Consider the following 22715-nt stretch of genomic DNA (forward strand, 5'->3'; position numbering starts at 1 on the left):
AGAAGGATTCAATAATATTAAAACCTTACGTCAGCCCATGAATGGTTCAGCTTAAATGCTGCCACTTCTCAACTTTTTGTGAACCGTGAATACAGGTGCTGTAATTTTACTTTCCTTTCTTGGCTCTTAGGGTGTGTTAGGTACAGAGGAAAATAATATTTTTTAATTTTCTCATGTTCGTTTAGGGCCTGTTTGGATAGCCACCCATGTAATTGGAATTGGGTGTAATTGTACTGTTTGACATGTTTGTCAAGCCAAGTAATTACATTCTTAAAAGGGAATTGAGTGTAATTGGAGGGGTGTAATTACACTCTCCAATTCTCAAGGGGGGGGGGGGGGGGGGGCGTTGAGAATTGGGTGTAATTACACCCTGTAATTACATGCCCAACTTTTCAGATATCTTTTTTCGGTCATTATTTCATCTGGAAAACAAAAGGACATATCATCTCTTTCCACCAAGTAGCAACGCTCCTCTTCACTTCAACCTCCAGGTAAGATCTTTTCTTTCCCCTTTTTTATTTCATATATTTGATTTCTTGGTAGCTAATTTATGTATCTAATCTTTGTATTTTCTCCTACATGTTCCTGAAGAATAGAATAAAGAACTAAAATTTTCTCTAATTTCTGATAATAATATAAGAAATAATTTTTTAAAATATTAAAATTTATTTACCTAAGCCTAGTCTCAAGTAGATTATTATTTGATAAAAAATAGGTTTTTTTTTTTTAATAAAAGTCCACTAGGCTTTTGGCCTAGGGCTAATTTTATAAATTTTATCAAAAAATCCAGAAGTTTGTACAACTCTAGCCAAAAGGCTAATGAAAATACAAAATTTAAACTAATGATCAAATTAAGACTTATAACTTGTCTTAATTTGATATTACAAATTGTTAAAAAATTACTAATAGAATGAAATTTGAAATAATTGCTCCATAAAGAACTTCTGTTTCTATATCTCACATGCTCTATATTTGGCCTTCTCTATGCACCAAGGCAGTACATTTTCTAACTAATGACCAGTTCTCAGTAGGATGAGCATCCCGGGGTGCTAATACCACCAACTAAGAAACAACCACTAAATAGAAACTGTATGCCCATGTGTACTCAAGAGGTCTGTTGTGTTCCATGTGCTCAATCATTTGGAGCAGTAATTCCACTTCATGTCATTTGTCAAAAGTGCTTCCAACCAGTTGCAATTTATGCTGGTAAAACCTCTCAACATCCTGATTACATTGTGTTTCGCTGCTTGTTGGTATTCCTTCAGTGTGGTTGTTCTGTGGTACCTGTTGAATTAAAATCCTCCATTTATGTTAGTTTGTGTACCTGCAACCATTAGCAAACAGTTAGTGTAAACCAAATCCTTCACATTCTCCTCCCAAAGGATTTGAGTATGAGGACCTCCTTTTCTCCCACCTTCCCCCTATATTCAGTCTCCTTAACATGATCTAATTCTTAGACAGGGCAGCTGTAATTTGTCACTGTTCACAATTCTTTTACAGTGGCTCTCCATGTCATGAAAGGAATTGAATTGTATGTCCCCTGTGTCCAAAGCTAAATTAGCCAAGTGATCTGCTAATTTGTTTCCTTCCCTATAAATATGCTCTATCACCACCACTTTTTCCTCACTTATTCTCCAAATTTCTTCCACCATAGTAATGATTTGCCAAGGAATTTCCCATGTCCTTTGAATAGAGTTCTTCAGCAAAAGTGAATCTGTCTCTATCCTTATTTGATCCCATTGACTGTCTTTTAAATACCTGAGAGCCTGTAAAATGGCTAGGGCCTCTGCCTCGGTGTTGGTGCTTTGAAGATCCTCTATTTCTCTAGCCTGTGCTTGTATCACATCTCCCCTTTCATCCCTTACACAAAAGGCCCATGAACTCCTACCCGGGTTTCCTCTTGAGGCTCCATCAGTATTGACTTTTATCCATCCAATATCTGGAGTTCTCCAAGTCACCGGTGTTACTCTTATCTTTGGAGAATATCTCTGTAATGCCTCAACAATCACACTCCAATTATATGGTGCATACCTAAAATTTCTCCTTCTCACCTTCATGAATTGAATCAAAGTATGCATCACCTGGTAAATGAGTTTTGTGATTGACACCTTCCCTTCATGTCTCATAGTGTTTCTCCTCTTCCAGAGTTCCCAAATAATAATAGCAGGGACAGCTTGGTTGATGCATTTGGCATGTCGTCTACTAGGCATATCCCACCATCTGTTAATTATTTGGGTAACTTGCAAATTCTCAGTATTTATTCCCACTGGTCCACAAAAATACTTCTAGATGGCTTGAGCTGTTGGTGAGTGTAAAAAGACATGGGAGGTATCTTCCACTTTTGGATGTTGACAACAATAGCATCTGGAAGGGAATTGGTGTCCCCATTTCTTCAACTTATCATCCAATGGTAGCTTGAACTTCCAAAATCTCCACATAAAAAAAGATATCTTTATTGGTAGTCCTTTGATCCACATCTGCTTATACAAATTACTGGGGTCTTTTCTTTGTCTGAGTAATTGAAATGCAGACCCAACTGTGAATTTCCCCCTCGAATCTAATTTCCAGAAAGCCTTATCTGCTTGTCCATTTTCATTTGGTGGATTAATGTGCTGCACAATATGGTCTGCTAGATCCTCAGGAAGGATTCTTCTTAGCAACTGTTCATCCCATTGCCCCACTTCTGCAGTTTCTTTTACAAGGATGATTGTGGGATCACACTCAAAATCTGGTGGAGTAATATGGTATAGGGCTCCCAGTCCTGTCCAATTATCAAACCAAAAATAAGAATTACCTTGTTGAAGCTTCCACCATATCTCATGTTCCATCTCATCTCGGTATTTAATCATCTTCTTCCACACATAAGTACCTGATCCGCTAGGGGCTATCACAGCATGAAACTTCTTTAAGTACTTATTACTCATGAAAGTTCTCCATAAGGATTGTTTGGTTCTCATGTTCCACCACAGTTTAGCAAAGAGGGCTTTAGATATATCTTGTAGGCTTCTAAACCCCATGCCACCTTCTTCTTGTGGGTGACATAAGGTTGTCCAAGTTGCCCAGTGCTTACTTGAATTTCCCACAGAGTTGCTTCAAAAGAACTTAGCAAACAATCTATGAATCTGAGCAAGTATAGCACTAGGAGGGTCACAAGCGGATAGTAGGTGTATAGGCATGCTCTGTAAAACATGTTTAATCAGTGTTGTCCTTCCTCCAATAGATAACAGCTTACCAGTCCATGAACTCAGTCTATTCTGAATCTTTTCTATTATCTCCTTGTAGTGAATGTTCCTTCTTCTCCCATAGTAGATTGGTACACCCAAATATGTGAATGGAAAATCCTTTTTAGGAATCTGGGTGACAGAAAATACCAGCTCCTTAATGTTATGAGATGTCAAATGATGCATATAAACAACACTTTTCTGCTTGTTGATCTTCTGACCACTCACCTTCTCATAATTACTCAAAGTCTTCATCACTAATCTCATAGACTGTTCATTAGCAGAGGTGAAAATGATAGTATCATCTGCATATGCCAAATGATTGACATATGGACTCCATTTTGGCATCCCATATTCCTTGTACTCATCCTCAGTATGCAGTGTATTGAGAGCCCTAGACAAACATTCTGCAGCCAAAATGAATAAAGTAGGGGGCAGTGGATCTCCTTGCTTTACTCCTCTAGATGATTTGAAGAATCCATGAGGTTGCCCATTAATCAGAATGGAATACCAATTATTTGAGATAACTCTAAACACCAGATCAATAGTAAATTCACCAAACCCCATTCTCCTCAGGACTTTAGTTAGAAATAACCATGATACTCTGTCATAAGCCTTTTCCATGTCAAGCTTAATGACAACATTTGCAGGCTTTCCTCTAATCCTAATATCATGTACAATTTCCTGAGCCAACAGAATGTTTTCTACAATACTCCTGCCTTTAACAAATCCTGATTGCTGAGGTGAAATGATCTCAGGTAGCAGATATATCAGTCTTTCATGAATGATTCTTGAAATAACTTTGCTAGTGATGTTACTCAAGCTGATTGGCCTCATATCAGAAAATGTATTAATTTCTTTCTTCTTTGGTATCTAAACCAAATTGGTACAAGTTACATACCTTGGGAGTTCATGCCCACAGAAGAATGATCTCACCATGGTCACCAAGTCATTTGCAATAATTTCCCAACAAGCTTGGAAAAATCTTCATGTGAAACCATCAGGACCCCCTGCACTGTCTCCATTTAAACCAAAAACTGCTCTTTTCACCTCTGCTTCATCTGGCATTTCATAGAGTTGTTGATTTTGTTCTTCTGTAACCATTTTAGGAATCTTATCAAGCATAGAAAAATCTGTAGGGATATTTTCCTCTTTGAATTGGTCTGAGAAAAATCTGATTGCTTCCTGTGCAATCTCCTCTTCAGTGTCCAGCCATGTACCTGTATGATCTTGAATTCTCTGTAATTGTAGCTTTCTTCTCTTTCCATTGACATGAGCATGAAAGAATTTTGTGTTCCTATCTCCATCCTGAAACCACAGCATCCCTGCTTTTTGTCTCCAAAATGTTTCTTCAATAGCATAAAACCTTATCAGATCAGCTTGTACCCTTTGTAGCCTTTCCCTGTTAAGCCCTGTAGGATTCTGTTCAAATTCTTGCTCATGCACCTGCACCACTTCCTCCAGAGTTGCAATTTGCTTGAAGATATCACCATAAGTGTCCCTACTCCACTTAGAGAGAGCTCTTCCCATCTTTTTTAACTTAATATGGAAGTTAAAGAAGGGGTCTGAACCATAAGATTCCACCCAATTTTCTTTGATTACATCTAGAAAAGATTCATGCTCCTCCCAAAAATTAAGAAACCTGAAAGATTTCCTAATTGGTTTACTATCTGCTCTCATATTTACCAGCAAGGGGGAGTGGTCAGAACCTTGTTTAATGAGATGCTCTACCTCCAAATTAGGAAAACAATTCTGCAGAGCCTGATTTCCCAAACATCTGTCCAGTCTTTTAAATATACAAGCCTCATCCGATCTCCCATTCCACCATGTGAACATACTTCCAGTAAAACCAAGATCCATCAGTTGGCAAATGTCTATACATTGTCTAAAATCCTCTGTTTCTGCAAACTGTACAGGAAGACCCCCAAATTTCTCAATGTCATCTGTAATGACATTAAAATCCCCACCCACAAGCCATGGGATGGTGATGTGTGAAGACATGTCATATAGATCCTCCCATAGAGCTATTCTCCCACTTCTATCAGTACTCGCATAAACAACTGTAAGCACCAACTCTTGCCCATCACCCAAATGAGTGAATCTACAGGATAACAGTTGTTCTGTATCTCTCATTATTTCTACTTGAATTTCTGCATCCACAAAAAGCCAAATCTTCCCATTCACATTATGCCATGATGTCCCCATATTTAACCACAATTTGTACATGTCAATATGTCTAACATGCTGGAAAGGCTCTAGTAAGGCAACATAATTAAAATGTTTCTGTCTATGCAATAGTACTACCCTCTCAAAGGCCTGTTGAGTGTTTACAGACCTTATATTCCACATTAATGAGCTATTCATTGAGAAACTCCTTTAGAACATGCCATCCTTGTTTGTACTCCTCCCACTGTCTTGGGAGGAACACTTTTATCTCTTGGCTTGTGACCTTTTTTAGTTTTTGTCAAGTGTTTAGGGGAAATATCTCCTTTATTGTTGCCCTCCATTAAATCAGAACTAATAGTTTCACCTGCTTCCTCCTCTCCAATATCTATTTTATTCTGATTCACTTCTTCTTGTGTTGTGTTTTCATGATCTTTGGCTACCAGTTGATACTTATGATTTCCTGAAATTGCCTGCATTTCTATGGCTGTATCTCTGTTGTTTTGATCTCTCTGATCCCTTGCTTGTGTTTCCCTTTCATTATTTTGTTCCTTATTTGCAGATGATGCTGTATCTCCTTCACCCATATTGTTTGTATGAGGAGGCTCTTCCGGTAAGTCCTTCATTTGATCCACTTGTTGTCTAGCTGATTCCACTTGCTGATATGAGCTTGAATTAACACTGTCATGTACTTCTATGGGTTGAAGTACGTCTTGGCCTTCAGTAATCTGTTTGTTATCATCTTCTTTTTTGTTATCATTTTCCACGATATCTGTAATTGTTCTTTCTGAATCTTGTATGGCTATCTCCTCTGACTGATTATCCCCTACCCCTTTCTCATTCTTATTATCTTGCTCTTGTCTGCTATCTATCTTTCCCTGCTCTTTCATAACTTTGTTATTTTCTGTTTGTTTCCCAAAGGCAGCATCCACCCATGGCCTAGCTGTCTCTTTAACAGGATTACTACTATGTGTGCTTCCTTCTTGTGTTTCATTTTGTTTTTCTTGTTCCTCCTCCAAGTCCACCAAAGTGTTAAATTTGTTGCATGTAGCAGTGACTGTTGTCTCTTTCTGTTTGCTATGATTTGCATTTCCCTTCTCAGCATTGAAGTTTCTGTTGTCTTTGATGGGATTCCAATTTCCCTAATTTCCTAACACTCTTCCACTTGCCAACACTCTAGCAGAATAATTGTATAAATTATTGTATCCTCTATAATTGTATTTTCCATAATTCTTTTTCCCTTCATATCCTTGTTGGTTTCCATCCTCTTGCTTTTGTTTGCCTTTGTCATTAGTCTGCTTTTTATTATGTTGTTCCTCTGCTTGTAATCTCTTGGCCTTTTTTGCTTCAATTTCTTTATCCTCTTGGAGATCTTTATTGCTTTCCTTACTATTGTGCACTTCATCAGAGCTTTTATGAGGTTTTGTCTTGCCATTCTCCTTTGGCATTTCCTCCCTTTCATTGTCATACTGAACACGCTCTGGATTTATAATTCTACAATCATATTCATCATGTCCCTGTAATTTACATTCCTTGCAATACTTAGGGAGGTAATCATAATGAATCTGAACATTAACAGTCCTTATTGCTCCTGTTTTTTCATTTTCAATATCCATCCTCACCGTTTTGGGTAAATCCGCTACCAGATCTACTAAAACCTTGACCCTAGCACAACTAGGTCTAGTCTTGTTAATCGTAGCCATATCCAATTGTATAGGAATACCCACTGCAGATGCAATTGAAAAAAGAGTTTCTTTCACAAAGTATGTAGGCAATAACTTTGGGAAGGAAATCCATGCCATTGTCTTTGATGTTTCTTCATCAACCTTGAAATTCGAATCATAGATCAGTGTTCTCATTTGGTACGAGTATCCCTCTCTATCTTGAATGTAGTATACAGGCTTTGATGTGAAATTCACAAAGTCTTCAAAAAGACTTAATCTGATAAGCACATGGCGGTTTCTTAGAAAACCTGTTCTACACTCACCTTTTATTCCACATTGTGTAGGGATTATGAGACGAAGTTGTTCAATATCTGGTTGGCCATATGAGAACTTTCCTACCACAGCATACTGAAGATTTTCAATGATATTCATCTGATCAACTTCTACTTCAGTGTATTTAATGTATGGCACCCCATGTAGGTAAGTTACTGGTTTCATTGGAATTTGGGGCAGTGATTGGATCTGACTATGTAATGTATCATTCAAGGTTTTTGGTTTGAACAGATCTGAATATTGTAATGGATTAGGATTGGTTTTTGGAATAGTCGTATTTAGTGAGGGTTGGCCAGCCTCCATTGTGGACTGGCCACCGGCCATCACTTATTCCACAATTGAAGACGGAAAGTGATGCAAAGTACCAATCTTTAAGGGTAAAATTGATTCAGATCTTGAGTAAATCTAAAAATAAAAATTGATTGCACAAGAGAAGTAGCTAAAGAATTGTACCACTAAACAGAGAAAGAGTCAGATCTGATAAATTTGCAAATAATCTAAAAGAAAGAAGGTAGGTGTACCTTCAGATCTGCTTTTTCGGACAGTTTGAATTTTTAGTAATCCATTTTGCTTTGAATTTTCAACTTCATGAACAGACTTCTTTTCCAAGACCTTAAGGATCTGAATTCCAGCTTTCCAAATCTCAAATAGCAGATAGCACAAAATCTGTTAATGCATCAGAGACAGGGACGAAGCATATCTCAGAGGTTGGTGAGAAATCTTCTCCAAATGCTAAACTCAGATCTGAAATCAGCCTGCTTTTAGCTGAAATCGAGCTTGTACTGCTATTGCGAAGGAATTTCAGCTGGATCTTTCAATGAGGAGGACGATCGGGCTAAGATCGGTGGGTGTGAATTTTGGTAGATGGAATCATTGGTTCCTGGTTTGTAATATTTTTATTAAGTTTATGTTCTACGGTGCTACCTTCATCGATAAAAAATAGGTTGATGAGATATCTCAGTACGATCTATGTACATTCTTTTGCTTTTTTTTCTTTTAGCATAGGTGTGCTCTACAAACATTCTTTAGCTCTAAAATTAGCAAGATCCTCACTGTTCTTATGATGCTATATGACGTTGGATGATATTAGGGGAAAACTTGATTTAGTTTTAATTGACTACAATGAGGTGGGCTTTTGGTTGACTGACATTCTTTGTATTTTAAATTATTAGCTTCTATACAGTGAGTCTTGATGGTGCAAATGTCAAATAGGTTAAGCTAGAGTACAAAAGGGGAACTTGTTTAAATATTGTCTGTATTTGAGCAATGGGTAACAAATAAATTAGGTAACTTTCCTTTATAATTTCATTTATGTAGCATGACAATTAGCCAACCACCTAAGGTTGGAAAACCATACACCAAATGGAGTGAAGTTCAAGACGAACATTTCATTTATTTTATTGCTGAACAAGTTAAGTTGGGAAGAATGCAACAAGGAGGATTAACGACCGAAGGATGGGATGGTGTAGAAAGAGAAATGAATAAGCTATACGGGGACAAGTTAGATAAGACTAAAATGAAAAATAGGATGAGGACATTGAAGAAAACATATGCTACTATGAAGAGAATGATACACCATAGTGGATTTGGGTGGAATGAGGAAACTCGAAAAGTTGATGCTGAAGATGATGTTTGGGAGCAGTACCTTGCAGTGAGTCATATATTTTTTTTTTTTTTTTCAATAGATGAGTTTGAATTTAAGTTATTCGTTTTTCTGATTTAAGACTATTGATTATATAATAGGCTCACCCAAAAGATGCTCAATATAAAACGAAGAAGCTGCCAGATTATAGTACTTTGGCTTTGATTTTTGGAGATACCGTTGCTGATGGTAGGAATGGGTGTGAAATTAATGATGCTGAGGATTTTCAAAATGAGTTTTCCGATGATGATATAACTGCTGAAAAAGTTACTACACCTGCTTCTGAAGATGTACAATTTGTGGACAATGACCGTGGATGTTTTGATCAGAATATAAACTTTACGAGTAATGAAGTAACTCAATCATCTAGTCAAGATAAGAGAGCAGGAAAACGACGTTTAGCTGAGCAACCAACTTTGACATCACGTCCAAAAAGAATTAGAAACTCTATTGAAAGCAGCCTAGTAATTACCACCCTAGTAATTACACCAATTCCAATTACCAGGTGGCTTTCCAAACAAACTCTTAGTAAAAAAAAATTGAAAATATTTTCTTTAGAAAAATAAGTTCTTTAAAAATAGAGAAAATGACTTTTCTAATCAAAGTAGGAAAAATGACTTCCCTAATCAAAGTGGGAAAATAAGTCCACAAATGACATTTTACCAATCACCCTATCACCCCCACAGCCCACCACCCCTCCAAAAGAAAAAAATTAAAAAAGTTTTTAATTTTATTTTTTGGGTTTCTACACAGCCCTTGTGGGGACCACCACCCCCCTTCCAAAAAATATTACTCCCTCAGTCCCAAAAAGATTGTTCTCCTTTCCTTTTTAGTCTGTCCTAAAAAGATTTTCCCTTTTCTATATTTAGAAACAATTTAACTTTATGAGATGATTTACATCCACACAAATATCTAAGGCTTCTTTTGGACCACAGATTTCAAAAGTCTTCCTTTATTTTTTAAACTCTGTGTTAATTCAAAAGAGGACAATCTTTTTGGGACGGAGGGAGTATTTTTTTCTTAAGAAATAGTTTTAAATTTTTATTTTTTATTTTTCCTTTCTTGGCTCTTAGTCTCTTCTGTTTCAGTCCTTTTCCTATTTTTGTATTTGTGCTTTCATGGAGTCATGCGTTACACGCAATTGATTGCGGATAACAATGACAGATAATTGAACACTTCTTTGTTGTTTTACGGAGCCGTTGCCTGATAAGTTTACAAGCAAGATCACATTTTTGGATAAATTAGTCCTCTTCTATAATTTCTTTTTTACGGGCTTCAATCTCAAACATTTATGTATGGCCAGGTATTCTCAACCAGCTTAACATCCCATTCACACTGAAAGAGAGCTCTTTAACCATGGACGTCCTATCTTTTCCTACGACTTTCACAATAACAGCATTGGCTGTTACCTTTGCAGCAGCATGTGTGCTCAAGTTTGTCTTCAATTGGTCAGGAAACAAAGGAAAGTACCATCCTGTCGCTGGAGCAGCCATCGATCATTTGCTGAATTTCAACAGGCTGCATGATTACATGACAGAAATGGCAGCCAAATACAAGACCTATAGGATACTTCATCTTTCCAGTAGTGAGGTTTACACCTCAGACCCTGCTAATGTCGAGTATATTCTAAAGACCAATTTCCCCAACTATGGCAAGGTAACATGTTATGCTTACCCGGTTACCCCCCACCCAAATTTCCCCTTTCTGTCCTTTTTAAGTCCATTCTTGTGTCTAGGGGTGGGCATAGTTTGGGCTAACCCGTAATCCAAATCGTAATTCAAATCTTTTGGATATTTAGTTTGAATTTTTGGATTATGAATTGGATTTCGAATTTTATTTTTAAAATTTTTGGATATCGGATTTTGTACTTCAGATTTTCGGATATCCGAAAATCCGAAATTATTATAACTTATACTTAGCCTTGCCCATATTATATGTGCACTAATTAGCCCAACTGTCCAATAGATTAATACCCTATGACCCTACTCATTATAGTATTAAGTCCAACGTGGAATTTTCTACTACATTAATTATAATAGAGCTTGCAAAGCTGGAGTTTACTTCGCTACTTTTAGAATAAGGCAACTTTCAAAGAAACAGAGGGAATAATGCAAAGCTGAACTATGTGGCTTGATACTTTTTGGTTTAATGGTAACAACTCTTTGCTAAATCCACATATTTGATTTCACATTATGCTAAGATTTGTAACTTGGTAACTGGCGCATATGAAATTCATTCCTAATAAGCTTGCTTTGAAGGCTCAAAGTCAAAATCGAAAATTCGAAATATTCAAACCGATTAATCCAAAACCGAACTTAAAAAATCCAATCCAATCCGACTTTCTTTGGATTTGATTTGGATTGTAATTTTTTCCAATCCGTAAACCGAAATTTTCATATCCAATCCGACGGCTCAAACGCCCATCCCTACTTGCGTCCGAGCATAAAAATTTGCATTTCGTTTCTGGAAATTATGAGAGAAGTTAAATGCTATATTCTTGATGCACCATAGCACGAATGACCTGTTGTCTCTACTTCTCTTCCTCATAAACAAAAACCACAAAATTTTTCAAGATTCATTGTAAATGTAAATCACTGGAATTCACCGCAATATCTAGAGATGTTCCCTTTGAAACGTCGAAAACTAGTAAGCCTTTCTAGTTTCTGAATTCAATCTGATGCAGAATGGCCCTTTGAGCTCGCCAACCATGAAATCATTGTTAATGCGTTTCTTGCAACTATTGATGTTTAGAAACAAATGTAAAATTCTCTAGTACGAGCACAATTAGTTTTCCATGTGAACATGAATCTAACAACTACATTCAATAATAGTGTGATATTAGTAAGTCATGTATATGAGGTTAGAAAAATAATTTCCCAGTTTCTCACCCTAAAACTTTTCAGGGTTGGCACCATTATGGCATCTTGAATGATCTTCTTGGTGATGGGATCTTCACAGTTGATGGAGAGAAGTGGAGAAGCCAAAGGAAGATATCAAGTTACGAATTCTCCACCAAAAATTTAAGGGACTTTAGTAGTGCAGTTTTCAGAACTAGTGCAGTAAAGCTTGCTCAAAAAGTATCTGAAGCCGTGACCTCAAATCAAGCAGCAGAAATTCAAGTATGCAACTTCAGTTTGCCCTTCTGCAGTAAAATTAACAAGATAATAATAAGCTAACTCTTCCATTTTTGGCAGGACATTTTTTTACGAAATCAACACTGGAGACAGTATTCAAGATTTTACTAGGCGTGGATCTCGACACTACAACTGAAGAAGGCATTCTGTTTTCCAGTTCTGTTGATGAAGCTAATGCAGTAACGTTTTATCGCTACGTTGATGTGTTTTGGAAAGTGAAAAGATTTCCAAACATTGGGTCAGAAGCAAATATGAAGAAGTGTATTAAAGTGGTTGATGAATTTGTATATAAAATTATTAGAAACAAGACAGAACAGACGAGCAAGTTGCGAGATGACAGCAGGGTGGTAAGTTCAGGCAGATAACCTTCTGACTTATTTCCATTGAGCAAGAACACAAAAATGATACTTGAATTTCACATGATTGGCAGATGAAAAAATCTGACATTCTGTCTAGATTCCTGGAAATGAACGAAACGGATCCAAAGTACCTTAAGGACATAATCTTAGTTTTATAATTGCTGGCAAAGACACTACAGCTAGCACACTTTCCTGGTCCTTCTATATGATGTGCAAGTACCCTCTCCTACAAGAAAAAATTGCAGAGGAAGTCAAGAAAGCAACCGGAATAAACCAGAATTCAAGTATTGATGAGCTAGCTAAGAGCATTACTGATGATGCACTGGATAAAATGCAGTATTTCCATGCATCATTAACTGAGATGCTCCGATTATACCCTACAATTCCTGTGGTAATACATACATATAACGAGAAGGATATAATATTCACAAACATAGATGTCATTAGGCCAATGCTTCACGCATGCACCTTTGTTTTTATGCCTATTAGAGCAATGCTTATAGATGAATCACGCATACATAAATTATAGGTATACTTACCTTTTTGGACAGCCCTATAAAATAATAGCCGGCAGATGTATATGTTTTGTATATTAAGTATAAATATACATATAGAATACATAAATATGGATATAATATACATAATCAATGTATATGTTTTGTATATTTTGGCTAGTCACTGTAATTATATGCCCATTAGGCCACTCCTTCATGTGTACACCTCTTGATTTTGAGTTTTTTCTCCTTGCAGGATGGCAAACTGTGTTTATCAGATGACACATTGCCTGACGGGTTCAGAATAAGGAAAGGGGATGCTATCGCATATCAACCATGGGCTATGGGCAGGATGAAATCTTTATGGGGTGATGATGCAGAGGATTTCCGGCCAGAGAGATGGTTTGATGAAAATGGTTGCTTTCGGCAAGAAAGTCCCTTTAAGTTCACAGCCTTTCAGGTACCACACAGAACCTTACAATCTTAACAACTACAGTTAAAACTTCTAGGAGCTTGGCTTCATCAAACAAAATTAGTTTTTCCCGTCCAACCTTGACAAAGAAACAATCTAATTGTTAACAGGGGTGGGCATAGTTCGGGCCAACCCGAAATCCGAATTTTTAAAATTTTTGATTTGGATTTTTGGATTATGGATTGGATTGCGGATTTTATTTTTAAAATTTATAGATTTCGGATTGAATATGAATTTAGTACTATGGATATTTGGATATCCGAAAAACCGACATTTTTATACCTTATATTCTACTCTACCCATATTATATGTGCCCCAATAGGCCAATGATACTAATAAATCCCAATTTCGAAAGGTCTAATAGATTAATACCCTACGAGTTACAACCCTACCCATTATAGTAATAAGTCCAAATGCAGAATTTTCTACTAAATCAAATATAATATAGGGTTTTTCTTACATTTGGATACAATCTTATAATTATTTTATCTTGCATTGCCTAAAATGCTTTTTGAATGGCAAGTGCCACTGTGCCAAGTGATCGAACTAGCTCAAGTTATCCAAAGAATTCTTTTCTTTTCCTTGTTCTTACTATTACAGAGCAATTAAGATCTAGATTTTCCTCCGTGAAACTCACACTTTAAAATATTCTTGTGTTAAAGTAGAGGAAGATCTACTTTTGAATTTATGCTTAAAGTATCTTAACTACATTGGTTTTTAGTTCTATGGTTTCATATTATGCTGAGACGTGTAACTTGATAACTGGAGCACATGAATTTCGTTACAAGTAGGCGTCTTAAAGGCTCAAAAGTCAAATCCAAAAATTCGAACTGATTAATCCGAAACTGAACTTAAAAGATCCAATCCAATCTGAGCTTATTTGGATTGGATTTGGATTGTAATTTCTTCAATTTGAAAACCGAAAATCCAAGCCAAATTTTTTATATCCAATCCGATAGCCCGAACGCCCACTCCTAATTGTTAAGGTTTACAGCCTTAAAAGATTATGATTGATGAACGGTAAAATTATGCGATAAACTTATACAAAAGATTATTATAGTAAGAAAGGTAATCTAGGGGTCTAACTCATGTAATGAATGGCTAACCTGTTGCATAATAAGATTGTTTAATCATCAACCAACAGTCTCTACTTTTCTCACCACCTCTTGTTGTAATGATATTGACACGAGACAATTGAACTAAACCGAGACACTGCTTGATGCAACTCAAACTGATGGGCCTATTCTATATATCTCATTTTAACAGTCGTTTTAGCTCTTTTCACGCTCATTAAGAAAATAATAAATACAAGGTATAGTTTATTATGTTACCCCTATTTAATAAAGGTAGATTCTTTTTCCGACTTAAATATTGTGCATAATTCTTAATGTTAAAAATATAGTTGGAAATAAATGTCAACTTTAGTATTAAATTTCTAAAGTGACAATTATTCTGGGTCAGATTCTTTAAGCTACAAGGATAGATTCTTTACATGTTGCTGCAATTCATGCCGAAGAACTCTAACTCGATTCGTCAAAGTTCTTGGGTGCCCGAATTTTGAATTAAACCATCTTTGTGTGCTACGAGTCAAGTCACACAAAAGACTTCTAATAGTTAAGCTTCTCATATTTAAGATTATAAGCTTCTAGAGTTATCAAGCAGCCACCAAGATCAACACTTTCCTTTCCCAGCATAAAGCTTAGAAGATTTCCTTTATTTCCTGTTTGTGTTTTCTCATTGTTATCATTATAAGTAATTACTACTATATCTTTTTTATGGTACTTCCCTCATTGAAACAATTATATGATGTTATTGCTATAAATAGCTCCAAACTAAAATGGTAGATTAATAATGTGAAGGCTGGGCCAAGAATTTGTCTAGGGAAGCAATTTGCTTACAGGCAGATGAAGATATTTTCAGCAGTGCTGCTGGGGACCTTTAGATTTAAGCTAAGTGATGAAGAGAGAAGAGTTAAATACAGAACCACGCTGACTCTTCACATTGACGGAGGCCTCCATCTTTATGCTTCCTATAGGCTATAGATAACGTTGCAGCTTAATTGAGATGGATATGCCCTTGTACTATTATCTCTCTGTTGCAAAACAATTTGTAGAACAAGACAATTTAATCCCATCTCATGAAATTTATAATATTGAGTTTATTGCTGAGAGAACCCATTTTCCGCTTAATCAATTGACTCCAAATCCAAGACTTCACAGGTGTAAGTATATATCTCTCTCCATCTCTATCTTTGTTTCAATTTATTTATCTCCTTTTTTCCTAATTAATATGTTTTAAAATTATATCACTTTCTATGTGTATTAATCCGGGCAAATAGCAATTTTAATCCCTGAGTTATTGTCTTATTCCAATTTTGGTCCTCGTGCTATTCAGCTAAGCACATTCAACCTTCAACTAATCAAAACGTGTATTTTAATCCCTGAAAGTAACGGTGTTAAAAAACTTAACGGGCCATTTTTAAAATAAGGTAAAATTACTCAAATGACTACCTTATTGTAGCTTCCTACCATTTGTAGCTACATTTTGGCAAAACAATGTATATTTTCGCGTGTCAACAAATACATGAGAACATGGTAAAAAAAAAACAAGATTCTTGATTTTAGCCTTTAACGGTGGAGCTATTAAATTATATATTAATATTATTTTTTTGATGTATTTTAGTGAATGTTTTTTTGCTTTGATGTATTTCAGTGATTTTTTTTATTGCTATAATGTATTTCCATGTCTTTTTTTTTTTTTAATGTATTTCAGTGATTCTTTTTTTTTTTTGATGTATTTTAGTGGCTTTTTTTTTTGATATATTTCAGTGGCTTTTTTTTTTATGTATCTCAAATACATTGTGTACATTCCAACTACATATGAAGCCAAATACATTCAAATTTTCGTGTATTTGAATGAATTTCAACAAATACATTCAAATACAAGACAAAAAAATTCAAATACATGACAAATACATTAAAAAACAGTGTGTTTGCCTATTAACAAAATACACTAAAAAATACACTCAAAATACAAGAAGTCTAATGTTCCACCCCAATTTCCATTCGTTCCGGTCTCTTTCCACAACTACTGCAACAACAAAACATTGAATTGCTGCCATTACATTCAGTAGAGCGGTGAATGTGTAAGGACATGGATATCGCTTAGCCGCCTTAGCTTGTACATACAGAAACACATAAATTGGTAAAAATCTTGTTTTGGAAGCTTCATCTTTTAACAAATACACACAAAAATACAAAAAATACACACCGCCAGATCTGAGACACCGCCACCAACAAAAATCCTAATCTCTCCACCACCACCAAAACCCTAATCTGAGACAACACTCCCACCAAAAACCCTAATCTGAGACACCACCACCACCAAAAACCCTAATCTCTCCACCACCACCAAAATCCTAATCTCTCCACCTCCACGTCATCTTCTCGGCTGCCATCTCAAAATCAATGTCATTGCCGCCACCACCAACAATACACACGGCTAGATCTGTGCCACCGCCATCTCAGGCCACTCAAACACCTGCTGATCACCGGATAGAGTGAAAAGAGAAAGAGAGGGGTGAGCACAGAGGGAGAGGGAGAAGAGAGAGAGGGGGGCGGCGTGGCCGTGGTGGTGGTTGAGAGAAGGGAAGATAGAGTTTTTAGGGTTTTGAGAAATGAAAAATCTGAAATGGGTAGTGATTGGGAAAAAAGAAAGATATATGTATTTGGGTATGTATTTTTGATATAGCTACCAATTGTAATTTAGAAAAGTTAATTAGCTACTAAATATAATTAAATAAAAGGATAGTTAATATTAATAATTAGGTCTTAAAAGAAGCTATAATGATTAAAAATTCCTTAAAATAAAGTTTTAAAAAAAAAAAGGTGAATGAAACTCCTGGCATAAACAGAATATCACTGTTGCTTCCATCAGATTCATCAAACAAGGCTTGTTCTGGGATCCATCTTCCAATTTGTGAGCAGTCGCTTAGCTTGCGTTGCTTTTACCACTAGTCACCCAAAGGTGTTGACTGTTCATTTTCTATTTTTTTTTTTTTCAATTTTTTCCCTCTTTAGCTGAGTTTTTGTAATGCCAACATTCGGCGCCAAGGCAAATTGAGTATTGCTCGCTAAGCAGTACAATACAATTTAACAAAGAGTTCTGAAAAGATTGGTTACATGAGTTCCTATTATTCGATTAACAGCTTAACATGTAGGAAAAGTGATACCTTTAGACAGAACTAGGATTTGAAGTTTAAGAGTTTTGAATTTGTTATGAAACTCAGTATTCGTTTTAATTCTAGGATTCACAATAAATATTTGTACATATATTTAGTACAAAAATTATTGGGTTCATCCTAAACCGTACCTATACTGTACGTAGCTCCATCCCTACTCTCTATACACCCTAAAGTTCACAGTTATGCATTTATATGACCTCATTTGATCATAGTTTCATCTTATCTCTACCCAAAATACAAGGTAATTGTGCATCCATTGCGTCTTGAATTGAGGCTACATACTTAAGGTTTGTAGTAAAGAAGGGAGGATTTTCCAGTTGCCTTGTTGAAGTGAAAGAAGATATCATGCCGAGGTTTTCTCAGTTGCTTCTCTCTTTCAACATTTTCTTTGTTTTTTTGTTTTGTCTTGATAGTGATTTCATTAAGATTTAACTGTCGTTAGCTTTAGGGACTAAAACATTAAGTCTAGATTAATAGCCTGTTTGGCCAAGCTTTTAAAAATAACTTATTTTAAAAAATATTTTTTTTAAAAGTACTTTTTTGAAAAGTACTTTTAGTTAAAAGCAGTTTGTGTTTGACCAATTAATTTAAAAAGTACTTTTGAGCAGGAATTAGTGTTTGACCAAGTTTTTAAAAAGTGCTTTTATGTGTATTTTTCTCAAAAGTACTTTTCAAAAAAGTGCTTTTGGGCAAAAACTATTTTTTTTAGCTTCTGAAAAACTGCTTCTGCTACTGTCCAAAATCACTTATTTTCTCCCAAAAGCTTGACCAAACATCTCAATTTTTTTAAAATAAGCACTTATTGAAAAAATAAGTACTTTTGGGGGAAAAATAAGCTTGGCCAAACGGGCTATAAAACTACACATTTTGATTAATTGAAGGTTAAATGTGCTTAGCTGAATAACACAAGGACCAAAATTGGAATAAGGCAATAACGCAAGGACTAAAATTGCTATTTACCCTATTACTCCCTTCATCTTAATTTATATGAAGATATTTAATTGTGCATGAAGTTTAAGAGAAAAATAAAAAAAAATTATAATTTATAATCTTTAATTTAAACTTATAAAATTGTGAAGTTTTCCTTATTTTCTTAAAGTCCTCAATCAAACTAAGAGCATACAATGAAACGAAGGGAGTATAAAATTCAATCTTAAGACCTAAATATTTTGAGACAGCAATAACAGCCTTTTAAGTCAATATTTGAGTCCATAAACAATTAAAATAACACTTTATGACTATTTGGAAAAAATAATTATCGAAATAGCCCATGTTTGTAATATTATCCGAAATGGTCCAATTTGTACCCTCACTTCAAAAGCCTGTAAATGTGATTCTATCAGGCTGGGGGTACCTTGGATATAACAGAATACAATTGAAAAAACGTTATATATTGTTGTATACAATTGAATTTTCTTGGATATAAACACCTCTTATACATTATTATACACTCTATACATTATTATATACTTTTATACAAGATTGATACATTATCTACTCCAGATGTATAAAGTAATATATTGTTGTATAATGTTGTATATTGTGAAAAAGTGGCTATGCGGGATGTAATTTAAAAATATGCCTATGCAAATGCAGTTTTGTATGCTAGATTATACATTATTGAAATTTCAATTGGATAATCAGATGATAATACTAAGGGCCCGTTGGCCATAATTAATATTTTAAGCTTTTTTTTCAAAATAACGTTTAGTTGTACCATTGAACTGACTTTTGGCAAAAAAAAAAAAAAAAAGGGATTAAGATGAGTTTTCTGTTTGAAAAGAGATTTCGACCAGTATGTCGAGTATTTTTTTTCCCACTCATAAACTTCTACTTTTTTAAAAGCTAAATGCATGTTAAAACAACTAACCTGAACTTTCAATTACTATTTTTTAACTTTTTTTCAAGTATTATATTTTTTATGTCTGATCTCCTACTAAATATTATAATGGTGGAGTTTCACTAATTAAAAAGAAGAGTTAATGGTCAAAAACACATCTGAACTATCACTTTTTTTAGAGTTTTACACCCCAATCAACTGTTCCTTAATTTTTCTATCTGAATTATCACCATTTATGTATTAAAAACACACTTTGATGTGTGAAACACGCGAAAAAGCGATAGTTCAGGTGTACGTTTTTACCATTATCTCTAAAAGAATGTTATATTTCTAGGTCATTCAAGTCCAAAGTACATTGGTTAACTTTATCATTCCAAATAAATCATTTGAAATCTATATATAATATAAAGCTAGGTAAAAAAAAAAATGATGTGGCACCTCTCTTTGACCAAGAATCCTATTTATCTTTTTTCTCATTTTGGCCTTTTCTTTATTACTTTCTCATTTATCTGCTATGTTAAAAAACCTCAAAAGTCTTAACCCTCTTAATTATTTAAATTATAATATGTTTACAAACTAAAATATCATTTGTTTAGCTCTCTGATGAAGAGCTCAAAAGTCCCTCATTAAAGCCTCTTAATAGTACATCTACGTTAAGAGAGGTCGTTTGGTACGTAAATAAAATTATCCCAGGATTATAATCCTGAGATTAATTTATTCCATCTCTTGGGACTAATTTATTCCATCTAAGAGATGAGATAAAATAATCGCAGGATTAATGGGATAAGATGGGATATCCTATCTTTAAGTTTGAGATGCACTTTATACTTTGTTTGGTACAAGGTATAAAATTTATCCCAGGATAAATTTATACCTTCTACCAAACATGATACAAAATTAATCTCACAGTTAGTGCTGGGATATCTCAACTAATACCGTGTACAAGAGTGCTGAATAAAGGAATACATAAACTATATATTTTTCTTAAAAATTTAAATGAGGTGTAAATAAGGACAACAAAGAGTCATATTCCTTCCCAAAAACAACTCTTATTCGGTAATTCTTTGTGATTTCAATGTAGAATTTGAATAGACTTTAGCAAAATAAATTACCCTACCGTTACTAATTAATACATTATAGCTCCATTCCAATAATCAATAACAACTTTAACAGCCAATCTGATACGTTAACCAACCATCTTTTATTCTTGTAACGTACAAATTAAATTTGAGAAGTTGCCATTAATTAAACATATATAAACCAGATTCATTTTTGGGAATGACGAATGTAATGAATGGCCATTCCATTCGTTTGCTTAATGGTGAATGGAAAAGAGAGATATCTTGATAAGAATCGGGTTACTTGAATAAACAAGATTATAATGCGGAAGCGGAAATACGAAGATTAAAGACAAGAATGTAAAGGTAGGCGAAATTCGAGAATAAAATCCCCAAATTTTAAGATTAATTTATAAGAACCCTAATTGATCTTAGTATTCAAAATTAGCGGATTAAAACTAATTACGATACTAGTAGAGTCAATTCAAGAACTTATATCAAAAGGTGATCTAGACCCCTATTTCGAAGAAATTAGAGACAATAATTAATATAGGACTAATTACCTTCTTTAATTTACGAATAAGAACCAAAGATATCAAATACGAATTAATCTTACCTCTTAAAAGAATCGTTCTTATAAGGTTGCAAGATAAATCCAAAGTGGCCACATACAAAAGTGTAAAGAAGAGAAACTCTCAATAATAATAATAATATTTTTCTCATGAAAATAACAAAATCCACCCCTATATATAAGGGAAACTTATCCCAAATAGAATGAGATTAGAATCTACTTTTATGGAAAAAATTAAATACTAAAACCTAACTAGGAAACTTTAAACTAAGAAAGCATGTAAATAATTCCAAACATATTCCTAAAGAAATAAGGAAAAGTTGCCTAACTTTAGGCACTTCATACGTGTGCTTTTGCAGCCCGTTTTTGGCCAGAATTTCAACCCTTTTATGGGCTTGATTTTCAGCTCATTGGGCTTTATGTGGGCCCCATTCTTCCTCCTCTTGGACTTGGACTTGGACTTGGATTTGAATCGTGAAATATGTGTAGCACTTAGCCCCTTTTTCTCCATAATTCTTGGACTCGTTCTTGAGCTTTTCTTCTATGATAAGTATCTTCTTGATTTCCAATTGAAGCCTAACAACCTTGGCTTGCATTTCCTTAGCTTGTGACCTTGAAGATGATCTTCTTAGGGCCTATAGCGTCATCCTTGACCATGAAGCTATCATCCCCCTCTTCTTGAGAATAATTCGTCCTCGAATTTAACCCTTCATCAAACAAGGACAAGTCAGCAACATTGAAAGTAGCACTTACTTGATACTCACCAGGCAGACCCAACTTGTAAACATTGTCTCTAATTCGCTCGAGCACTTTGAAGGGTCCATCGCCTCGAGCATGCAATTTAGACTTCTTTTTGGAAGGAAATCTTTCTTTCCTCGTGTGAACCCAAACTGAGTCCCCAGGCTCAAAGATCGATGACTTGTTTTCGCCCTTTGTTTCTTCTCAAAGCAACTTGGTCATTCCCCCTTTCAATGGCCAGTCTAGTTCGCTCATGTATCTTTCTCATTATCTCAGCTTTATTTGTTCCATCAAGACTAGCAACATCATTAGTAGGAAACGGCACTAAATCAAGGGGATTAAGGGGATTAAAACCATAAATAACTTCAAAAGGAGAAGACCCCGTAGAAGAATGAATAGTTCAATTATAAGCAAATTCCACCAAAGGCAAGTGATCCTCCCAAGAATTTAATTTACCTTTCAAAACAGCCCTCAAATGTTACCTAAAGTTCTATTCACCACCTCAGTTTTCCCATCAGTTTGTGGGTGACAAGAAGTAGAAAACAACAATTTGGTCCCTAACCTTCCCCAAAGAACACGCCAAAAGTGGCTCAAAAACTTAACATCCCTATCACTAACAATAGTTCTAGGTATGCCATGTAATTTCACAACCTCTTTAACAAAACAAACCAGCCACATGAGAAGCGTCATTAGTTTTCAAGCATGGAATGAAACGAGCCATCTTAGAGAATCTATTGTCACGACCCGACTAGGGGGCCGCGACGAGCACCCGGTGCTAGCCCA

General features: G+C 35.2%; 2 protein-coding genes and 1 pseudogene across 2 annotated transcripts; 2 read left to right on the forward strand and 1 right to left on the reverse strand.

Moving 5' to 3' along the window:
* Positions 1 to 4208: 4208 nt before the first annotated feature.
* Positions 4209 to 5570, reverse strand: LOC132631120 (uncharacterized). The gene has a single exon (XM_060346723.1). The coding sequence runs from the start codon at positions 5568 to 5570 to the stop codon at positions 4209 to 4211; it is 1362 nt and encodes a 453-aa protein (XP_060202706.1).
* A 3129-nt stretch (positions 5571 to 8699) lies between these two features.
* LOC132631121 (uncharacterized protein At2g29880-like) lies at positions 8700 to 10168 on the forward strand. The gene is made up of 3 exons (XM_060346724.1): positions 8700 to 9032; positions 9125 to 9487; positions 10112 to 10168. The coding sequence occupies exons 1-3, from the start codon at positions 8700 to 8702 to the stop codon at positions 10166 to 10168; spliced, it is 753 nt and encodes a 250-aa protein (XP_060202707.1).
* LOC132631791 (cytochrome P450 704C1-like) lies at positions 10040 to 16328 on the forward strand (annotated as a pseudogene).
* The last annotated feature ends 6387 nt before the right edge of the window (positions 16329 to 22715 follow it).

Source organism: Lycium barbarum, chromosome 3 (genome assembly GCF_019175385.1).
Source record: "Lycium barbarum isolate Lr01 chromosome 3, ASM1917538v2, whole genome shotgun sequence".
Taxonomy (NCBI): Eukaryota; Viridiplantae; Streptophyta; class Magnoliopsida; order Solanales; family Solanaceae; genus Lycium; species Lycium barbarum.